The sequence below is a fragment of the Phyllobates terribilis genome, unplaced genomic scaffold, assembly GCF_046119375.1.
Source record: "Phyllobates terribilis strain yellow unplaced genomic scaffold, ASM4611937v1 Scaffold_9__5_contigs__length_417890890, whole genome shotgun sequence".
NCBI classification, from domain to species: domain Eukaryota; kingdom Metazoa; phylum Chordata; class Amphibia; order Anura; family Dendrobatidae; genus Phyllobates; species Phyllobates terribilis.
This window is the reverse complement of record NW_027362769.1, coordinates 302831379-302854609: the sequence shown is the minus strand read 5'-3', so window position 1 is coordinate 302854609 and position 23231 is coordinate 302831379. Positions and strand designations below refer to the sequence as shown.

General features: G+C 43.8%; 1 protein-coding gene across 1 annotated transcript in view; it reads right to left on the bottom strand.

Moving 5' to 3' along the window:
- Positions 1-23231, bottom strand: part of CARD11 (caspase recruitment domain family member 11) — a 192774-nt gene that overhangs the window by 78158 nt on the left and 91385 nt on the right. The window contains exons 5-8 of the mRNA XM_073647913.1: positions 21973-22152; positions 21022-21174; positions 18963-19088; positions 5086-5283 (exon numbers count right to left, since the gene is read on the bottom strand). Of these exons, the coding sequence (XP_073504014.1) occupies positions 5086-5283; positions 18963-19088; positions 21022-21174; positions 21973-22152 (657 nt within the window). The remainder of the gene's footprint in view (positions 1-5085; positions 5284-18962; positions 19089-21021; positions 21175-21972; positions 22153-23231) is intronic.

The following is a 23231-nucleotide window of genomic DNA, read 5'->3' as shown; positions in this document are numbered from 1 at the left end:
TTCACCAGAAGCAGACTGGGACACAGAGAGGCAGCAGCAGTACCGGAGAGTACAGGAGAGCGTGGAGCGAAGTCTCTGTCAGGCTAGGGAAAGACAAGAGAAAACTTACAACCAGTATGCTCCCGCTGTTCCCCTGGTACCCGGAGAGCAGGTCTTGAAGAGGAAGAGACGGCTCCACAAGTTGGACGACCAGTGGGAGAAGGACCCGTACACCGTACTGCCCTCAAGCCACGAGAACCCGAAGGTTTGTACCATCAGTAAAGACGGAGGGGAAACTACAGCCATTGTATCCCGGGACCACCTGAAGAAGTGTCCCGAACAACTGAGGAACCCTGAAGAGGAACAAGAAGACCATCGACCCGTAGAGGAAAGGGAAGATATGGTTAGTACTGTGCTCGGGGACTTCCCTCGGTCTTGGATTCAAGTCAATGGTGCAGTTGTGGTACCCGTACTCACCTTCCTCCAACCAGCATCCCAAGCACCTACGGAGCAACAGGTAGAGCTGGAAGAACAGCCGGTCCAGGAGGCAGAAGACCCCACACCCGCAGACCAGGAGGATCAACCCTCTGCTTGCAGTGAGCCTGCCATATCCCTAGTGAGCCAAAGAGCCGGTAGACAGCTGCCCAGTTTACCCTTGACAGCTCCTACACCCTGTAGTTCAGGGCTAGACAGTCAGCTCCGTAGGTCCACTAGGGTCACTAGAGGCCAGTTACCCGCACGTTGGAGGATTTGAAGTGTATAAATTGTTTTATTTATGTTTACCTGTGTATTGTTGCTTGTGTATAATTTTGTGTTTCTAGTTATTTGTAGGAGTCCTTGGTGGATTTACCGGGAATCCTTTGTACATAGTTGGAGCGTAACCCAGGACGGACTAAAGACTGTTAAGGACTCGGGGCAGGACAAACCCCTACCTGGTTACGTCTCCCTGTTTTGGTGAAATGGACACCTTGCTTTTCTTCAAAGACTACACCCGTTTACGGACATGCCGTGACCACCTTTATGTGTTTCTTCTTATTGTACTATTATTGTTGTTATATCTTGTTATGTTTTTCTAAAATATGTTTAGTCCCGGAGTACTAAATTTCACTAGGGGGGAATGTGGCACCCCAGGGGTCTGGTTTCCCACAGTAATGTAATGTTATGTCTGAGAGCAGGTGGGAGGTCCTTTGGTCAGGGATCCTGTGCATGCCACACCTCCTGCCCAGTCTTGGGAGGGGAAGACCTTCCCCTATATAAACCCGGGGCTGAAGCAGGGTTAGTCAGTCAAGGAGAGTAGAGACAAGAAACAGTCACAGGAAGAAACAGCAGAAGCTCAGTGGGAGCAATACTACTACAAGTCAGGGGCTGGCAGCTGCAGAGCTCGCCCTGACTGAGAAGCTTTCTTACCGGACCCGGCATCCGAGGCTGTGGGGACTAACTCTTACCCAGCAGCAGAAGCCGACCGGCAGGGGATTTCAGGTCCTCAGGCCCAGAAACCCGAAGGCACGGTCACACGCGTGGGACCAGCGCCGCCATCGTGGAGCGGAAGCCATTAGAAGGCCCCGAGTCACCGGCCATACGGGTGAGCACCACACGGTACACTCAGGGACGTGGGCTACTTATATCCGCTTCTAGCAAGGTAGCCAGAAGAGTACAGTCAGTTTGGGAGGCCTACAACTCCGCCTGGCCAGGGGAGATCCCATCTGCTCAAGGACTGACCAGGCCCCGTTCGCTAGCAAGTACTCCGGGAGGGTCTATCGTTGTTACCAGTAAAGACCCTGAATTACACCGCACCGTCTCTGAGTGGTTCCTGCTACCCTCATCTTCCACGTCGGCTGCCCTGAGGCCATACCCCTCCCGTTGGGGGTTATACTATCACGCTGCACAATTCTACACCGGCCTCAGCGGTCTGCCCTGCAGCGGCAGCTCCATAGCTGCAAATCAACGGGTGGCGTAGTCGACACTAAAATAACATCTATCAAGACTGCCACACACTGAGTTGACTCCCTGGGCACGGACCGGGTCCCCGCCACTCGGAGACTACAACCCTCATCTGATCCGGTTCCGGGTAAGCCCCCGTGCGCGAGACGCTGCGCGACACAGCAGGCCCAGGGGCGCGTCAATTAGGCAGACCGGAACACGGGTACTGGCTAGAAATGGAAGCCCGGGCAGCCTGGAAGCAAGTAAGGAATCCACCTTGCCAGGTGGAGTTGTAGGCCTTCCCTTTTGCACTAATCTCTCTGGCCCTGCTGCTTGTAGCTGTGCTGTGGCCCTTGTCCCTGGATACAACGTCCTTGTGCTCACCCGTATGGCAGGCAGCTCGGGCCTTGCTGATGCGTCGCTCCCAAGTGGTGGTGCTGGGCCCTGCGGTGCTGCTGAGCCTCCGGGCGTCTGGTGGGGCCAGGAGACCTGCAGTCTCCTGCCCTCCGGTTTCTGCTGCTGGGCTTTCAGTGCCCCACAACCTCGGACTCCGGTGTCCGGGTCTTCCGTGCTCCTATCCTCAGGGGTGAACTGCCGCACAGCTCCACTCCCTAGGTCTTTCCTCGTCGACATCCTGACTTCAACTCCTCTCTCTAAGTCTAACTAGCCCCGCCTCCAGATCCCAGTTGCAAAGGGGAGGAGCTCCTCTTGCTGGTCTGGAGCCAAGAACGTGTTGCATGTTAGTATACCTGACTAGGGGATCCCTGCTTGCTTCCAGGCATGGCATCACCTCTTGTGAGGGAGGCAATGCCACTGTGGCAACCGGACTCCTGGGGTGCCACATACAGGCACCTTATGGTTTTGTTTATCAAAGGCTTTGATAGGGTATTTGCAGTATTTGTAAGTTTTTGGTGATATCAGTGAATATTACCTATGATAAATAAATGCTTAGATTAAGGAAATTGGAATCACACAAATTTTAGCATTCTAGCATTTCAATTAGGACACACCACATTCTCCAGTTTAACCCTGGGGGGTTCTCTGTCTTTTTTTATATAATGGAAACATGTCAGAATGATGTTACCTCTGAAATTAAAATTAGTGGCATGGCTCTACAGGTAATAGTATAACAATACATTTTTTATCTGTTTGGAGTAATCTGATGTGTTAGTGCTGAGAAATCACTCTGATGAGAAATCAATCTTTGAAGCCACATGCTAATTATCCTGGAAATACAACAAGTGTGCTGACACATCTACAATGACACATCCTCAATGCACTTCCAGGCTAATTTTCATGTGACTTAAAAGCTTGATTTCTGCGCTCTAGCACATCAGAGCAATTTTTCCGCTCTAGCACATCAGAGCAATTCTCCGCTCTAGCCCATCAGAGCAATTTCTCCGATTGAGTACATCAGAGCGCTATCCCTACTTGAGCACATCAGAGCGATTTCTCCGCTCTAGCCCATCAGAGTGATTTATCCGCTCTAACCCATCAGAGTGCTCTCTTCGCTCAAGCACATCAGAGTGATTTCTCCGCTTTAGCCCATTAGAGCTTTTTTGCCGCTCGAGCCCATCAGAGTGATTTCTCTGCTCTAGCCCATCAGAGCCATTTCTCTGCTCTAGCCCATCAGAGCCATTTCTCCGCTCTAGCCCATCAGAGACATTTCTCCGCTCTAGCCCATCAGCGCGATTTCTCCACTCTAGCCCATCAGCGCGATTTCTCCACTCTAGCCCATCAGAGCCATTTCTCCGCTCTAGCCCATCAGAGCCATTTCTCCGCTCTAGCCCATCAGAGCCATTTCTCCGCTCTAGCCCATCAGAGCCATTTCTTTGCTCTAGCCCATCAGAGCCATTTCTCCGCTCTAGCCCATCAGAGCCATTTCTCCGCTCTAGCCCATCAGTGCGATTTCTCCACTCTAGCCCATCAGCGCGATTTCTCCACTCTAGCCCATCAGAACCATTTCTCCACTCTAGTTCATCAGATCCATTTCTCTGCTCTAGCCCATCAGAGCCTTTTCTCCACTCGAGCCCATCAAAACCATTTCTCTGCTCTAGCCCATCAGAGTCATTTCTCTGCTCTAGCCCATCAGAGTCATTTCTCCACTCGAGCTCATCAGGGCCATTTCTCCACTCTAGCCCATCAGAGCCATTTCTCCGATCTAACCCATCAGAGTGATTTCTCCGCTTTAGTCCAAAAAATTTTTTCAACGCTCGAGCCCATCAGAGTGATTTCTCAGCTCCATCTCATTAGAGTGATTTCTCCGCTCTAATCCATCAGAGTGCTATCTCTTCTCAAGCATATCAGAGTGATTTCTCCACTTTAGCCCATCAGAGCAATTTCTCCTCTCTAGCACATCAGCGCGTTATCTCCACTCGAGCCCATCAGAATGATTTCTCCGCTCTAGGCAATCAGAACCATTTCTCCGCTCTAGCACATAAGAGCGATTTCTCCGCTCTAGCTAATCAGAACGATTTCTCTGCTCTAGCCCATCAGAGCCATTTCTCCGCTTTAGCCCATAAGAGCCATTTCTCCACTCTAGCCCATCAGCTCAATTTCTCCGCTCTAGCCCATCAGAACCATTTCTCTGCTCTAGCCCATCAGAGCCATTTCTCCGCTCATCAGAGTAATTTCTCCGCTCTAACTCAGACTAATTTCTCCGCTCAAGCTCATCAGAGTCATTCTCCGCTCGAGCTCATCAGGCCCATTTCTCCACTCTAACCCATCAGAGCCATTTCTCCACTCTAACCCATCAGAGTGATTTCTCCGCTTTAGCCCATCAGAGCGAATTCTCTGCTCCATCTCATTAGAGCAAGTTCTCCGCTCTAACCCGTCAGAGCAATGTCTCCACTCTAGCACATCAGAGCTATTTCTCCACTCTTGCACATCAGATTACTACAAAACAGGTATGACTATTGTTGTCATACTAGAATCTGTACAGCCATACCTCTATTTTCATTAGTGATATCATCCTAACAGATTCCCTTTAAAAAAAACTAACAGAGAAACTCAAGGTCAAATTGAAGAGTGCCATGCGTCCTAAGTAAAAAAAAATCAAAGTTCAAAACTAAAATATTTTGTCATACAACTAGTTTTAGTAGTAAAATCGTCCTTACTGTTTCCCTTTAAGAAAATTTAAAAAAACTATTTTGATATTTTGCTGCTTTTTCTGGAAAAGATATTCACCTGGTCCAAAGCAACCCCGTCCTTTAGTACTCGTCTCAGTTTACATTCCAGATTCACAATTCTTGCCTCTTTTCTGACCATCTCAATTCTAAGTTCATCATTCTTCTCTTCTAGTTCTCGGATTTGCTTTCGGTACTTGTCTTTGTCTATTAGGCATTGAGAGCACTGTGTCTGGGCTTCATCACGGGCACGATATGCCTGTTAGAAAAGAAAAAATACACAACGTAGGAATGGAACAGATTATTATTATCAAATGCATTACAATGCAAATGTGTGATAATTATCTGAAGCTGTATGTAATGCCTATGAGGCAATAACACTAAGTGGAAATACTTTATGATTTTGCAGAAGGAAATCCCAAGTTAATAAAAGACTATTTACTGCGATGGAAGACTTTTAACCAACTTAACTTTTAACTTTTAACTTTTTTAACTTTTAACCAATTATTATTATTCTTTCCTGTTCGTGGTGTAATGTTTTAGCGAGCCAATCTTGAAAAAGAAAAACTGGCACATAAACGACGGTACATGTGTTTTACTTTCTTGTATCAGAAAAGAGTGCATCTTACTAACATAAATAGTATTTATGACTCCTTGTTTATGCTTCTCGTAGACACATGGCCTTTCTGTATAATTGACCCTGCGGAGTTTGTAAGTTTGTGTACTTTGATCAAAATATACTCTTCAACATTAAAATTGTAACATCAAGAATGTAAAGTCGTGGAATTATGAAAATCACAGGATCGATAGACATGTTAACGATATGCAAATGATGGAAAAATGGAAACAACATTTTGAAAACCTCTCAATTAATTCAGTATTGAGCATGAAATAAATGCACTTACACACCTTGGCTGCTGTCAATGAGGTTATTAATGTTTGTCTGAGGCAATTTCTGCCACTTTAAATGTACTTGGGCATGTAAATCATCAAGATCAGCTGCTCACTTTACAGTTGCCAACCAGTGACATCCCATATCTGCTCGATGTGAGACAAGTCCGGAGACACTGTAAGCCATGGTAGCATATCTAGGCTACACAGACTGCCCACTGTAGCACAAGCAACCTACGGCCTGGATATGTCGTATTGAAACATAGCTCTTGGGATTCATTGGAGAAATGGCCATACCACTGAATCCACTTTTGATTCAGTCGATGCCAAATGCATCAAACAGTTTCTACACAAAAAAAAAATAGAAGATGTTTGCACAACATTAGTCTTTGAGCCAGACGTCCAGTTATAGGTGTCCCAGTGACCTCACACCACCGGTCTCAAGGTCTATCATGGTGTGGAGCAAGATGACAATTCATCCTGGAATAGAGGTCTATCCTCTTCAGCGATGAGTACCACTTGAAGACAAGGATAGCTGGATATTGATCTGGAGAATACGGTGGCAACGCCATGAAGAGGCCTTTATAAGGGAACTTCACACTGGCCCTACTTCCAGGATTAAGGAGTGGCATAATGTACAGTAATTGAACCCCTCTAGTCTTCATTCCAGTAGCATTAACACCTAGGCATTACATTGATGTGTTCATAGAACAAGTGGTGCCGTCATTGCTCCAAAATGAGCAGTTTTCAACACGACAACGCCAGGCCGCATGATACTCATGCTACTTGTGAGCAGCCTCAATGGAATAAACATGCTACCATAACCTTCAGCGTCTCCGGACTTGTCTTCCATTGAGCACATGTTATGTTCTGCTACCAGAGCTAAGGAAAGAGAGGAGATCTGTCCCTACGATAGAACTCAGCTAAATCCCTACGATGTAACAGGGGACCTGATCCTGCGATCAGACCTGCTAAAGTCCTAAGCTAGTCTGTACGGAGACCTATAGATGTGGGGAAGGAATCCCTACAAGTACTAAGGACTGGGAGGAATATGGGACACCTCCTAACAGAAATAGTAGCAAACAGACGAACAAACAAAATATATAGAACATAGAGGTCAGTAGACCAAGCAAACTAACAGAGCAAGACACAGAGCACAGGCTAGCTAGAAAGTAGATATACAATGAAGTCCAGCAAAGCCAGAAGGGCGGAGCAGGCTTAAATAGGCCAACAAGGTCATGTGACCAGCAAAGGAAAAAAAACCTAAGAGCAAGGTTCTAACAGTACCCCCCCTTCTAAGAGGATCCTCCGGATCCCCTAGGACCAGGCTTATCAGGAAATCTCCTGTGAAACGCTCTGATAAGTCTGGACGCGGAAACATCATCCGACCTCACCCAAGAATTATCCTCGGGTCCGAAACCTTTCCAGGCCACAAGATACTGCAAACTACCTCTATACAGTCTAGAGTTAAGGATGCGAGAAATTTCATATTCCCCGTCCTCCACCACCGGAGGAACAGAGGCAGAGGCGTCACAATCCGATACAACAGCTTTTTTTAACAGAGAGACATGAAATACCGGATTAATTCTCCAGGAGGTAGGAACCTCCAACCTAACAGCAGATTGGTTGACAACCTGAAGCACCTTAAAGGGCCCTACAAACTTGGGACCCAATTTCTTAGAAGGAATCCTCAACCGCAGATTCCTAGAGGACAACCAAACCATGTCACCAACAGCGAACAAAACCTCCTGTCGTTTCCTATCAAAGTAGTCCTTAGATTTTCTGTTGGCCTCCTGAAGATTACCACGCACATCCGTCCAAACTCTCTCCAAATCACCGGAAAAATTCTCCTCCTCAGGCACGGCAGATCCCAACTTGGAGAACGACCCAAACGACGGATGTCTCCCAGAACAACAAAAAAAAGGCGAACAACCAGCAGAAGAAGATGTATGATTGTTCAGAGCAAATTCAGCAAGTGGCAGAAACTCAGACCACCCCTCTTGATTGTCTGCCACAAAACAACGCAAGAACTGCTCAACATCCTGGTTTTTCCTTTCTGTCTGGCCATTAGATTCAGGATGATATCCGGACGAGAACGATAAATGAACTCCCAACCTGTCACAAAAGGCACGCCAAAAACGAGCCACGAACTGAGGACCCCTATCAGAAACAATGTCAGTAGGAACGCCATGAAGTCTGACAATTTCCTTGACAAAGGCCTTAGCGAGAGTTTTAGCGCAGGGCAGTTTGACAAAGGGAACCAAGTGACACATCTTGCTAAAACGGTCCACGACCACCCAGATGACAGTAAAACCCTCAGAGGGGGGAAGGTCAGTTATAAAGTCCATAGCCAAATGTGTCCAAGGAGCACTGGGAACCTCCAAAGGACAAAGCAACCCCGCAGCAGGAGTATGTGAGGACTTAGATCTAGCACATATAGTACATTGACGCACCCACTTAATGACTTCCTTCTGCCATCCAGGCCACCAAAAACTGCGACCCACCAGTCTCTTGGTCTCAGAGATTCCGGGATGACCTGCCAACCGAGATTCGTGACACTCAACAAACAAATCTCTCCTAAAGGTCCCAGGCACAAACAACCTCCCATGAGGAGTGTTAGATGGGGCATTCTCCTGTGCTTTAAGAATCTCATTTTCCAAAACGGAGTCCAAAGCAGCTATCACAACACCTTCTTGTAAAATGTTCTCCTCTTTCTCAGCACCGACTATGGGAGAAAAACTGCGAGACAAGGCATCCGCCTTAACATTCTTAGTACCAGGGATGTAAGTAACGGAGAAATTAAACCGCGAGAAAAACAGTGCCCACCTAGCCTGACGGGCATTCAGGCGCTTGGCAGCATCAAGATATATCAGATTTTTATGATCCGTAAGAACCTGAACGGGAAATTCCGCACCTTCCAAGAAGTGGCGCCAGTGTTCAAATGCGAGTTTAATAGCCAATAATTCCCGATTACCAATATCGTAATTCAGTTCAGTCTCCGAAAATTTTTTTGAAAAAAAGGCACAGGGATGTAATCCATCCCCGTTATCCTGAGACAATACTGCGCCAACCCCCACAGAGGAAGCATCAACCTCAACCAAAAACGGCCTAGTAACATCAGGCTGCATAAGGATGGGAGCAGAGGTGAACCTCTCCTTGAGATACACAAAAGCTTCAATGGCCTCAGAAGACCACTGAACCGCATCAGCACCTTTCCTGGTGAGATCAGTCAGAGGTTTGACAATACTGAAAAAATTTTTTATGAATTTTCTGTAGTAATTGGCGAAACCCAAAAACCTCTGTATCGATTTCAAACCAATAGGCCTAGGCCATTCCTGCACAGCCTGAACCTTAACCGGATCCATCTCAAAACCTTTGCTGGAGATAATGTAGCCCAAAAAACTAATTCTCTGTACAGCGAACTCACATTTCTCCAGCTTAGCAAAAAGGGAATTGTCCATTAATAACTGTAATACCTCACGCACGCTCCGCCAATGAGACTACAGATCCGGCGAATAAATCAAAATGTCATCCAAATACACAACCACATTTTTGCCGATCAAAGGTCTAAGGATGTCATTAATCAGATTCTGAAAAAATGCAGGAGCATTAGTAAGACCAAAAGGCATAACCAGATTCTCAAAATGACCCACAGGAGTGTTAAAAGCAGTCTTCCATTCGTCACCCTCCTTCATGCGCAACAGATTGTATGCCCCCTTAAGGTCAATTTTAGAGAACCACTTGGCCCCCATTAACTGGTTAAACAGATCAGGAATCAATGGCAGTGGGTAAGGATTGCGTACAGTAATTTTGTTAATCTCACGAAAATCCAGACAAGGACGTAAACCGCCGTCCTTTTTTTTTACAAAAAAAAATCCAACCGCCACAGGAGACTTAGAGGGCCTAATGTGACCGGCGGCCAAACTTGCCTGTATGTATTCCTCCAAAGCCTTCCTCTCAGGAATAGTAAGGTTAAATAAACGACTTTTAGGAAGAGTCGCTCCAGGGACAAATTCAATAGAACAATCATAGTCTCTATGGGGAGGCAAAACCTGCGATTCCTTCTCAGAAAAAACTCTCCAAAAATCCTGAATAGGAACAGGCAATTCTCCCCTATCCAAAGCTGCAATACGCCCGTTACAACACTTGTCATAACATTTATGGCTCCAGGATTTAATTTCACTGGTAGACCAATCCAGTACAGGATTGTGAAATTTTAACCAGGGCAATCCCAATATTACTGGAGAAGGCAAGTTATTCAACACTACCAAATCCAATTTCTCATGGTGAACACCATTAATAGTGAGAGGAAATTCACAGACCTTGAGAGTAATATTCTTCAAAGGGGAACCATCCACAGAAACCACAGCAATGGGGGATGATAAAGGTTCAGGTTTTAAATTGAGTCTTTCCACGAATCCCCCATCAATTACATTCAGAGTAGACCCGCAATCAACAAACACCCGAAATTCCATTAATTTTTTCTGAGCAATCGTGGAAGCAGCTAAAAATATACCCTTGGAATTTAAACAGGCAATACGGGCGTGACTGACCATTTTTTTTTCTTTCTTCATACGAAGCTCACAACCTTTAATCAAATGACCAGATTTTCCGCAATAGAAACACAAGCCTTCAGAAAATCGACGGTCTTTTTCTTGAGAGCGAGGTGCCACCGATCCAATCTCCATCGGTTCACCACTGTTAGTACACACATTCTCATAGCCAGAAACTGACATAGCAGAGGATTTGCTCTCATTAACCCTTGCACGCAGTCTTCTATCCACCCGTATAGCTAATTGCATAGCCTGTTGCAAATCTTCAGGTGTAGGATAAGCAATTAGCAGGTCTTTAACCCTTTCACTGAGCCCAGCAAGAAATAGACTTTTCAGAGCAGAATCGTTCCACCCTGTTTGAGTAGACCAACGACGGAAATGAGTACAATATTTTTCCACATTACCTGATCCCTGTTTTAAACGTCTCAACTCAGTCTCAGCTGATGCGACACGGTCAGGATCATCATATAATAGTCCCAAAGCAGAAAAAAAACTATCCACTGATCTGAAGCATGTATCACTAGGTTGCAAAGAAAAGGCCCACTCCTGAGGCTCTTTGCGCAAAAGTGACATTATGAACCCTACGCGCTGGGATTCATCCCCAGAGGACTTAGGTCTCAAATGAAAATACAATAAGCAAGCATTTTTAAATGAAAAAAATTCTCGGTGTTCACCAAAAAATAAATCCGGCAAACATACCTTAGGCTCCAAGAAATGTGCTCCAGGACAGTTACTCACGTGCTGACGGAGCTCGGCCACCTCCAGAGAGAGTCCCTGCAGGCGATGAACCAAATCCTGAACCGACACCATGATGGAACAGAAAAATCTTTCCTTAGAGAATTTGCTGGCTGGACTTACTGTTATGTTCTGCTACCAGAGCTAAGGAAAGAGAGGAGATCTGTCCCTACGATAGAACTGAGCTAAATCCCTACGATGTAACAGGGGACCTGATCCTGCGATCAGACCTGCTAAAGTCCTAAGCTAGTCTGTACGGAGACCTATAGATGTGGGGAAGGAATCCCTACAAGTACTAAGGACTGGGAGGAATATGGGACACCTCCTAACAGAAATAGTAGCAAACAGACGAACAAACAAAATATATAGAACATAGAGGTCAGTAGACCAAGCAAACTAACAGAGCAAGACACAGAGCACAGGCTAGCTAGAAAGTAGATATACAATGAAGTCCAGCAAAGCCAGAAGGGCGGAGCAGGCTTAAATAGGCCAACAAGGTCATGTGACCAGCAAAGGAAAAAAAACCTAAGAGCAAGGTTCTAACAGCACATCTGGAACTTCATTGGTCGGCAATTTCAAAAGGAGCTACTAGCAGCGGAATTTGATGATTTGGGTGCCCAAGTGCATTCAGCATGGCAGAAAATTCCTCAGACAACCATTAATAATCTTATTGATTTCAGTCAAGGCATGTAAGTGTGTTTATTTTGGTGTGTGGTGCTCATACTCGATACTGAATAAATTTATATATACATATCTATATATAAATATATAGATATATATATATTAGAGGGTTACACTCTCTATGGCAGGCGTTAGGCATTATGTCTTAGGTAGTGTTCACACGGGTAATGTTGTTTTGGTCCAAACAGGTGCAGGTTTTATTGCTTTCCACAAGTTGCACAGCACGAAAACAAAATCATAAGCATAAATCCATAGCCTTGTCCAGGTGCTAACTAAACAGAACAGACCCTGGCTACCCATTCACGGCTAAGCTAGCCTCAGCTCGGTCAAATAAAAAAACTATTGTCCATAGCAACTACTGATACTTGCAGTTCTCTGCACACAGCCTGCACAGACTCTTCTCTGAGAGGGATTCTGGCTTTCTAACACTTTTCAGCTCCAAGACACATCCATTCTGGTGCGCGTGGTCTGTCCATTCACCAGTTAACTCATTTGCCTCTGCTATATCCAACAGACTGACTCCTCAGTCACTCCATTCAGAGACAGTCCCCGGCATGTCTCTCTCTCAGCTATAGCTCACATCTTGACTGGTCTCACAATGAATCTACTTCTTGCCTCTTAACAAAACCCTACAGGTGTAACAAAGCAAGACACTGCAGAGCTGGGATTTAACCCTGCCCTTCCCAGCTATGCTAATGTATGTATGTATGTATGCGTGTATATATATATATATATATATATATATATATATATATATATATATATTTACTTATTTACTCACTACAGGGTAATTGCTCATTTTGTGTGAATGTGCACCCACGCATTGCACTTATAACAACATATATTCTGTCCATTTCATTGGTTTTGCTTTAGTTTTTTGTACTTTGTAAAAATAGGAGCATGATGCCTCCTTTTTAGGCTGGGTATTTTGTTTATATAGCTTTCCACAACCATGTGTCCGAACAGTCGGGTCCAGGTACTGCTCTGCCCCCATCTATTTTGAGGTCTGCTAACGCATAGTGAGGTGAACTAGAAGAGCTAGGGACCATCCCGATTGGGTACACCTTGTTGCGGTGGGATGGCTCTTATGCTTTTTTAATCAAAATAGTATTAACAAAGTAAAAAGTTATTTATATGTACTATTAATATTTATTTATTCGTTTACTTACTATTTTGTTTTTATGTTATTTTATGTTTTTACATTATATATATATATATTTTTATATATATATCTATATATACACGCATACCCATAGTGCTCAACATAAATCAGTTCATCCCCTTTGAAAAGTAAGATTTTAATTAAAAATCTTCAGTCTTACTCGTTAGTTGGTGCAAAAATTAATACACCCCACATCAAATACTGCTAAATCTAGTATTTTGTATGACCTCCAATACTTTTATGGACAGCACCAAGTTTTCTAGGCATGAAATTAATAATTTGGTGACATATTGCAACTTCTATCTTTTTCCAGACTTCAAGAATGACCTCTTTTAGAGCCTGGGTGCTGGATGTAGAGTTATGATCAACTTTTCTCTTCAGAATTCCCCATAGATGTCCAATTGGGATCAGATCACCAGACATACTTGGCCAATGAATTACGTTCACAGTTTCTTCAGAAATGTAACAGTGGCCTTAGATGTGTGTTTGGATCATTGTCGTATTGGAAAAGTAAACCTCTACCAAAATGATGGTAGCATCTTCTCATTCAATATAGAGCAGCACATCTGTGAATTCATGATATCGTAAATGAAATTTAGCAGAACTCATGCAGCCCAACATAAGCACACTGCCATTACCATGTTTCATTGTAGGCACCATGCATTTTTCTTTGTACTCCTCACCTTTGTTATGCCATACGGTTTTGAAGCCATTAGTTCAAAAACATTTATTTTAGCCTCTTGACTCCACAGAATATATTCCCAGTTGTCTTCATATTTTTCAGCATAGGCCCTGACAAATTGTACGCTGGCTTTTTTGTGCATGGGCTTTAGTAGAGGCTTCCTTCGTGGACAACACCCATGAATGCTATTCCTCTGCAGTGTACGCCTAATTGTACCACAAAAAACACTCACCCCGGTTTGGCTTTCTACTTCTTTAGCAAACTGTAGAAAACTTATGTCAATTGTCTTCAACCCTTCTAATCCTGTGCCAAAGGATTAGAAGTTCCAGGATTGCTGCACGTGTGGGAGACCGTGGTCTGTGTCTGGGATGAGAGGTGAAGAAACCTCTTGGTGTTAGTCTCTCTGACAGACTTGAGACAGCTGGACATCTATCTGAATGGATGACCCCACATTTTCCTGAATATGGACTGTTTATTTTGTTCCTTTATGCCGCAGAAAGGCTGTTTGTTTTCCTTTCTGCTGGAAGTTTATGCACTTCAATAAACCTCCCTGTTGACCAAAGAACTACAAGCCTGTGTGAATTCTACCTGCTGCCTAAAAGCTAGTGAATCCCTACAACTGGTGGATGAAATGCAGGTGTGAAGTAACAGAGAGTACACGCTATTGCTGTATAAAGATTGAATGTCCTTGGGAAAGGTAGCTACAGCATTGCAAACACAGTCTGAAAGCATGGGGGAGCTTGTTAATAAATTGATCCAGGTGCAAGAGCACCTACAGAACCAGCAGTAGACCCAGCAGAAAACCAACAAACAGCTGATCCAGCAGTTTCAACAGCAACAGCAATAGTTGCCACAGCAGTTAAAACAGCAACAGCAGCAGCATCAGTAGCACTTACAGCCAATTCAGCATCAGCATCAGCAGCAGATATCTCTCCCGGCTGAAACTGTCTGGGCCATTGAGATGGCACCACCCACCAGCCAAAGTGAAGGTATCCTGGTGAGACGAACGGTACAGGAGACCTTGCAGAAAATGACTCTGGAGGATTATGTTGAGGCTTTACTGACCATGTTCAAGTGGGTGTCAGACAGAGAGAAACTGGCCCCAGAACAATGGGCAGAAGTCCTGGCTTCATACCTTACTGGGGAACCGCAGAAAGCATACTATGACCTCGCCCTGTAGGCTGCCAAGGAGTATGGCAAGCTGAAGGAGAAGATTCTGGCTAGCTTGGGCGTAATCCAGTCCATCAGGGAACAACGGGTGCACCTCTGGCGCTATCAAAGGACAAGCCTCCCCGGTCCCAGATGTTTGACCTGTTACACCTGGTACAAAAATGGCTGCAGCCTGAGGCCTGCTCTCCAGCACAAATGGTGGAAAAAGGGCTGGTTGGCAAATTTATACACTCACTACCTAAGTCCATGCAAAGCTGGGTTGCCTGGGGAAAAGGAAGTCCTATCAGGGGTGTTATATTAACTTAACTTAATCAAGCTTTGGCAGGATAGGTCTCACTGTTGGTTGGCAGAAGGTGTGCTGCCCCCGGATTTGGGCAGGGGGGGAAGGCAGGTAGCAAGGTCAGGTAGATGAGGGTTAAGTCTTAGCATTGCAAGTCTTGATTAGGTGTTTACCTGCAGTGTTTTGCTAAGAATAAAGCCCCCGTCTGACATAGCGAGATCGCTAGCGAGATCGCTGCTGTGTCACGGTTTTGGTGACGCAACAGCGACCTCACCAGCGATGTCGCTATGTGTGACACTCTGCAACGATCAGGCCCCTGCTGTGAGGTCGCTGATCGCTGCAAAGTGTCCTGGACCATTTTTTGGTCGTTGCTCTCCCGCTGGTTAGCACACATCGCTGTGTGTGACCAGCGGGAGCAGCGATCAGGCTGGTAACTATGGTAAACATCGGGTTACTAGGGGCACACGCGCACCTAGTAACCCGTTGCTTATCATGGTTACGAGCCTGCTAAAGTGAGCGGTAACCTCCCGCTCACCGTAGCAGAGTGGTAACCATGATAAACAACGGGTTACTAGGAGCGCGTGTGCCCCTAGTAACCCGATGTTTACCATAGTTACCAGCCTGCTCCTGCTTCAGCAGGCTAGTAACCAGGAGCAGGACATCGTGGAAAGATTCTTTCCAAGATGTGTCGCTGCTCCCCTGATCGTTGGTGAGCCTGCCTGTTTGACAGCTCACCAGCGACCACATAGCGACGCAGCAACGATCCCTGACAGGTCGTATCGTTGTCGGGATCGTTGCAGCGTCGCTAAGTGTGACGGGGCCTTTAGGAAATAGGTTTACTTGGTGCTGGGGAACAGAGCAGTGTGTGGATTCTTCTGGGAGCTGCAGCATACTGTTTGTTACTGACCAAACCGAACCAGGGGATTGCCGCATTGGTGAGAGGTCATGGTCTGTGTCTGGGAGGAGAGGTGAAAAGACCTCTTGGTGCTAGTCACTCTGATAGGACTTGAGAGGCAGCTGGACATTTATCTGAATGGGTGAGCCCACATGCCTGTATATGGACTGTTTATTTTGTTCCTCTATGCTGGAGAAAGGCTGTTTGTTTTTCGTTCTGCTGGAAGTTTATGCACTTCATTAAACCTCCCTGTTTGATCAAAGAACTACATGTGAAAGCTACCAACTTCCTAAAAGCAAGTAAATCCCTGCAATCTATATAATGACTGTGGTGCACACACTGTTTCTTCTTTTATGTATGCTATATGTATACACACACAGTCGAAGAGGTGGGACTACTACAGAATGTGTCAATTTTAATGTAGAGGAATGTATATAATATCTTATGTATGTAATTTGGAATAATTCAGTCTGGCTTTGTGATACTGGGGGAGAACATTTTGCTTGGCAGCCCACCTGATCTAATATTATAGAGATGACCAATAGGCTGTAAGCTGGCATGGTGCACTACATGTAACCATGGGCCTGGCAGCCTATAAAAGCCTTACCTGCATGCAATTATATTATTAGGCACTCATCACCCTTCATGAATCTTATGTCTGTGAATACCTGTCATTGCACCTGTGCAACCTCCCTTGTACAACATTGTAGATTTTGTAAGCTACTGGAAATCAGTGCATGAAACTGCCCTTCTACTAGTACAGGTGCTTCTCACTAAATTAGAATATCATCAAAAAGTTTATTTATTTTAGTTCTTCAATACAAAAAGTGAAACTCATATATTATATAGAATCATTACAAACAGAGTGATCTATTTCAGGAGTTTATTTCTGTTAATGTTGATGATTATGGATTACAGCCAATGAAAACACAAAAGTCATTATCTCAGTAAATTAGAATACCTTATAACAATAGCTTGAAAAATGTTTTTGAAATCCAAAATGTTGGCCTACTGAAATGTATGTTCAGTAAATGCACTGAATACTTGGTCGGGGCTCCTTTTGCATCAATTACTGCATCAATGCAGCGTGGCATGGAGGCGATCAGCCTGTGGCACTGCTGAGGTGTTATGGAAGCCCAGGTTTCTTTGATAGCAGCCTTCAGCTTGTCTGCATTGTTGGGTCTGGTGTCTCTCATCTTCCTCTTGACAATACCCCATAGATTCTCTATAATAGATTCTCTATGGGGTTAAGGTCAGGCGAGTTTTCTGGCCAATCAAGCACAGTGATACTGTTGTTTGTAAACCAGGTATTGGTACTTTTGGCAGTGTGGATAGGGCCAAATCCTGCTGGAGAATGAAATTTTCATCTCTAAAAACTTGTCGGCAGAGGGAATCATGAAGTGCTCTAAAATTTCCTGGTAGACGGCTGTGCTGACTTTGGTCTTGATAAAACACAGTGGACCTACACCAGCAGATGACATGGCTCCCCAAACCATCACTGATTGTGGAAACTTCACACTAGACCTCAAGCAGCTTGAATTGTGGCCTCTCCACTCTTCCTCCCGACTCTCTCTCGGACCTTAATTTCTAAATGAAATGCAAAATTTACTTTCATCTGAAAATAACACCTTGGACCACTGAGCAACAGTCCAGGTCTTTTTCTCCTTGGCCCAGGTAAGATGCTTCTGGCATTGTCTGTTGGTCTTGAGCGGCTTGACACAAGGAATGTGATACTTGTAGTCCATGTCCTGGATACGTCTGTGTGTGGTGGCTCTTGAAGCAATGACTCCAGCAGCAGTCCACTCCTTGTGAATCTCCCCCAAATTTTTGAATGGCCTTTTCTTAACAATCCTTTCAAAGCTGTGGTTATCCCGATTGCTTTTGCACCTTTTTCTACGACACTTTTTCCTTCCACTCAACTTTCCATTAATATGGTTGGATACAGCACTCTGTGAACAGCCATCTTCTTTAGCAATGACCTTTTGTGGCTTACCCTCCTTGTGGAGTGTATCAATGACTGCCATCTGGACATCTGTCAAGTCAGCAGTCTTCCCCATGATTGTGGAGCCTACTGAAACAGACTAAAGGACCTTTTTAAACGCTTAGGAAGCCTTTGCAGGTGTTTTTTGTTAATTATTCTAATTTACTGAGATAATGACTTTTGTGTTTTCATTGACTGTAAGCCATAATCATCAAAGTAACAGAAATAAACACCTGAAATAGATCACTCTGTTTGTAATGACTCTATATAATATATGAGTTTCACTTTTTGTATTGAAGAACTGAAATAAATTAACTTTTTGATGATATTTTAAGTTAGCGAGAAGCACCTGTAAGTTTGACCTTCTTTTTTATTTTAGGTGTATTTGACCCTATTCTCTTACATATGAGCCAGTCATATGATTAGTGACTCTGATAATGAGGTAAAAAGAAAAGAATTAACGTACTTGACATGACAATTGTTGCCCCCTTGGGCAATTACACTTCATCTTTAGTGATTACGTAGAATGACTACAGCAATTGTCAGATGATCAGCTAATATTGGTGGGAAATTGGAATGTACCCAGGCGATATCCAGAGCGGGATAATTGCTCTATGGTGTTAATCAGACATGACATGCTCTCTAGAAGGGTTACATTTTGTCATATTGTCCTGGCATAGTACAAAATATGTATGTCTAATCTTAATGTAACCCTCATAGTACTTTGATTCTGGTCACTGACAGAAACTGATTCATCACACGACGGACACCAATTCAGGAGACAGGTGATATTGTTCCATCATGGTGTCCATCATAGTTAACCAGAAATCTTTTGTCCAGCATATGTAATGAAATCTGCAGTACGGCTTCCAATGCAGGTGTGAACGTAGCCTTAATTACTTATTTACCTGATCTCGTTCCTTCTCTACTTCCTCTAACTGTACCATAACAGTGTTCATGCGATGTTTATACATCTCACAGTCCTTTGCCAGAGTAGAACATTTTAATTCCAAGTCTTCTTTTTCCTCCAAATACTACAAAAAAATGGTTAGCATTAAATAGTCAAATTATATACATTCTATTTAGCAATGATTGAGCTATAGATATATGAAAACTATATTTCCCATGTATATGAATGAATACTGCCTCATAAAAAATGTAGATGTTTAATGTAAATAGACAAATTTTCTTGTGTTTTTATTAAAAGACAATACATACAAATAGGGATATTTAGCTTATTTGCAAGTTGAATTTACAAATGTATAAAGTTTTCACTGAGCGTTTGTAAGGCCTGGTTCAGTCAGTAGTGAAATCTGTACTATTATTGCCATTAAATAAACTAGGAATTTAGTCTATATTTATCATGATCTGTCATGACACTGATGTGTACAGAGCTCAAAGGGGTTTTCTCAAGTTCATAAATTATTTTAATAAGTTAGACAGCATGTAAATAAGCAAATTTGCAACTGACTTGGTTTTTCTATCTGCTGTCATTCTCTTGCTATGAGGGATTTAATCTTTTATAGTGTGCAGCTCATATCCATGGAGTCCGACTTCTAGTACCTGGCTGAGAGTGCACAGCAGTTACATTCCAGGGCAGGGGTTAACGCTTAACATCCCAGTCACCTCTTTCCAGTTCATTGATTTCTATACAGCAATTAGCTGCTCATCTCCCTCCTCTCGCTCTCATCTTTTGAAGAGATGCAGTTATAAATCACCAGCCCTGTAGCTTTCACTGCAGGTCTCCTAGGCACTGTGCTCTTGCTGTACAGAGTTGTGTTCTTGTTCAAATGCCTTGTTATCTCTATGTGTAAGTCCAGTGATAACAGTGTAGGCTCAGAAGAAGCCACTGATAGCTGAATGTGTTATAGCGGCTCTTGTGCTGGGTTTTATAGTTCTAATAATACTACAGTTCTATGCACTAGAACGGTCACTCATTTGGGAGAGCCTGCCCTGCTAGAAACCAAGAAGTAATGAAACTCTAAAGGCCCTGTCACACATAACGAGATCGCTAGCGAGATCGTTATTGCGTCATGGTTTTGGGATCGCTGGGGAGATGTCAAACATGCAGAACTTTCCAACGATCTCGGCCGCCCCAGCGATCTAACCAACGATCTCGGCGGTCGTTGGAACGCTTTCACACAGCAGCTATTTCAACGATCTACACCTTGATAGGGACTGTACTGTGTCAGAAAGGCGTACATAAAATTACTTTTCTGCGCCCCCCTCATCTCCAATTGGTAGAAACTACTATGTTATGATTGGGTGGCCTTGGTTTAACACTGCGTCTCCAGTCAGATGGGATCTCTACAGCGTCTCCATTAAAAATGGAAACTCATTTGAGACCCCAAACAATACCTACCTCGCTAAAGATGCCTGATTTCTTCAAAGTGGAGTCACAGCCGGAGAACGCTGGTGGGATCTGAAAAAACAAGGACGCAGTAGCGACCACCAATCAGGGACGAGGAGCGCAGAAAAGTCCAATTTATGCACGCCTACATGTCTCAGTTCTGAATCGCTAACGAGGTCGTTGATAAGGTGTCAAATACAGCGATGCAAACTGCCCAGCGGGAGCGCAACGACCCAGGAATGGTCCAGGAAGATTTGCAACGATCAGCGATCTCACAGCAGGGGCCTGATCGTTGCTACCTGTCAGACATAAAGAGATCGCTAGCGAGATCGCTATTGCGTCACCAAAACCGTGACTCATTAGCGATCTCGCTAGCGATCTCGTTATGTGTGACGGGGCCTTAAGGTGACTGCATTGCTCTGAACTGCTGAAGAGACAACTTGAGAATACCCCTTTAATTGAACAACCTCTTCTGTAACAATATTAGACTTTGAATATACACTGTAGTATTTTCCATGAAATTGTAATGCCAAAAGCAGGAATTGATCGGATGTGTTCAAATTTGTATTACGGACAAACACAAAAGGAAGGTATTAGTGAAACTTTGAACATTTTACCTTGTCCCTTAAATCTTCAGCTTGGCGTATTTCTTCCTGAAGATTAAATATTCTGTTTACCAGTTCATGGCGATCTTCAAGTGCCTCTTTACGATCATGTTCAAGAATATCAACAATCGCTTTGTCTGAATCAGGTAAACTACGACCTCCGTCCTATGCATTGTTAAAATGGAAAGAAACATTTACTGTTACATGACATGTACAGCAAATCCTCAGGGACCAGGGAAATACTGGGATATCTCATTCTACTAAGTTTAAGGTTGCATTCTTATTACTGTGTTTGTTTTCAGACCACAACTAGTTTAATACTTTACATTTGTGGTGATATCCCTTATTATTATTATTATTACTTCCTTTTATATAAAAATACAATAAAATTGAAGGGAAAGAGGTCCAGGGTGTCAATCACCAGAAACACGTTGCTGTTTTACGGACATTTTAATCTTGTTTGCATGGCTTTTTTGTACTCATCCAGAAATAAACATTTACATGTTTGAATGTTACTTTGACATGTACCACCTAACTAGATTGTTGGAGACCAAATGCCTCCTTTCATAATGACAGTATCCCCTAACGGTAGTAACCTCTTTCATCAGGAAAATGCATCCTGCCGTGCTGGAAAGGTTGTTTAGAAAGGGTTATATAAAAAGTTAAGGTATTGATTTGGCCTCCAAATTCCTCGAGTCTTAATCAGATTGAGCATCCGTAGGATGTGCTGATGTGCTACAAAAATAAATCCAATCCACAAAGGCCCCAATTACAGGAATTGGGACTAAACGATCTACTGCTAATGTTCTGGTGACATAGTGTATACTGTAGTGTATACATAGTGTAGACTCTCAATAGATTCATGGGTCAGATCAGATTGGTGATAGTAAAGGGGTCTACACTGATCACTGTATTTAAGATGCTAAGTATGTTTTAATTCTATTAAAACAAATATCTTACTACCTGAAGCAATGACTGAAACTCTTGTATTGTTGTCTTCAGCATTTCATTTTCACGCTCAAGTTCCATCATTTGTTCTCTCTTCGGGCGATTCTCAATGTCATTTTTCAGTTTTAGTGATTGGTTTCTTTCCAGTTTGCACTCTTCCTCTACTTTATTTAGATGATGCTTTAATCTGTCAATCTGCATAAGAATTGAAAACAAGAAGAATAAGAATAAACATAAAAGTTGTATGATTAGCAACTGAATAAGCAACATATTTAACATGGGGAACACTTTGACTGCTAAGGATAAAACACAGAAACATCAATTAGTGTAAAAGAATAGAGAAACCTGTTCTGTCTAAACCATATGAACATAGCAAAGACCAACCAATATAAGATTATAATGCACTGGTATCACACACCTGAATTGTAGCACAAGATCAATCTCACTATATCTGATACTTGATGGGATGCGAGAATGTGCAAGGTTTCCACATTCCATAACTTGTGGGTTATTTCTTTTATTCAACCACAATGATCTACAGTTCAATCTTTAATCTCCAAAATGCTGCACTATCATGTCCTTCTTGAACCATTAAACTTTCTACTAATGGCTCTAACTAGGGGCATTAGGAAAATAGGCACCAGGCTACACCTCCATGAACACAGGGTAGCCAAGTGCCTAACTACCTTAAAACAAAAGGATCCCCCATCATGCCTGGACCTCTCGTAATTTATTTGCTGTTAAAATTCTGCAGTCTTCCTAAGCTGTCACATGTGGTGATGTGACATCAAGATCCTTACTACTGGCTTCAATCCATTCAAAACACAGAGCACAAAGATGTCCTGTCTGTCCTTTGAACCGTTTAGGCAACAGCTCTCCAGTGAGATCTGAATGGTGATTGTGTCCTGATAAAGAGAGACAATAAGAGGAACTGAAGTTCTCTGAGGAAAAGATAAAGTCTGGACTATTACAAGATTGATTGAAGCCTGAGGCAACGTGGCAAGTAGTAATCCGTGGAAGAGTGTCACAAGAAATTGCCATTGAAGCTCATGAGTTTGGGCTCACTTCGGACCGAGAGAGACCTACAGGTTGATGCAGCATTACGTATATTGCCCCTGGCTGGAGGACACGGTTGAGGAAGCTTGCCGACAGTGCCGAGTGTGTGACCTCACCAAAAGCACAGAACAGAGGGCACCCATACAGACCACAGAACCACTTGAAGTGTTGATTATAGACTACTTCCTCATGGGACAATCGACTAGAGGTCCACAGTA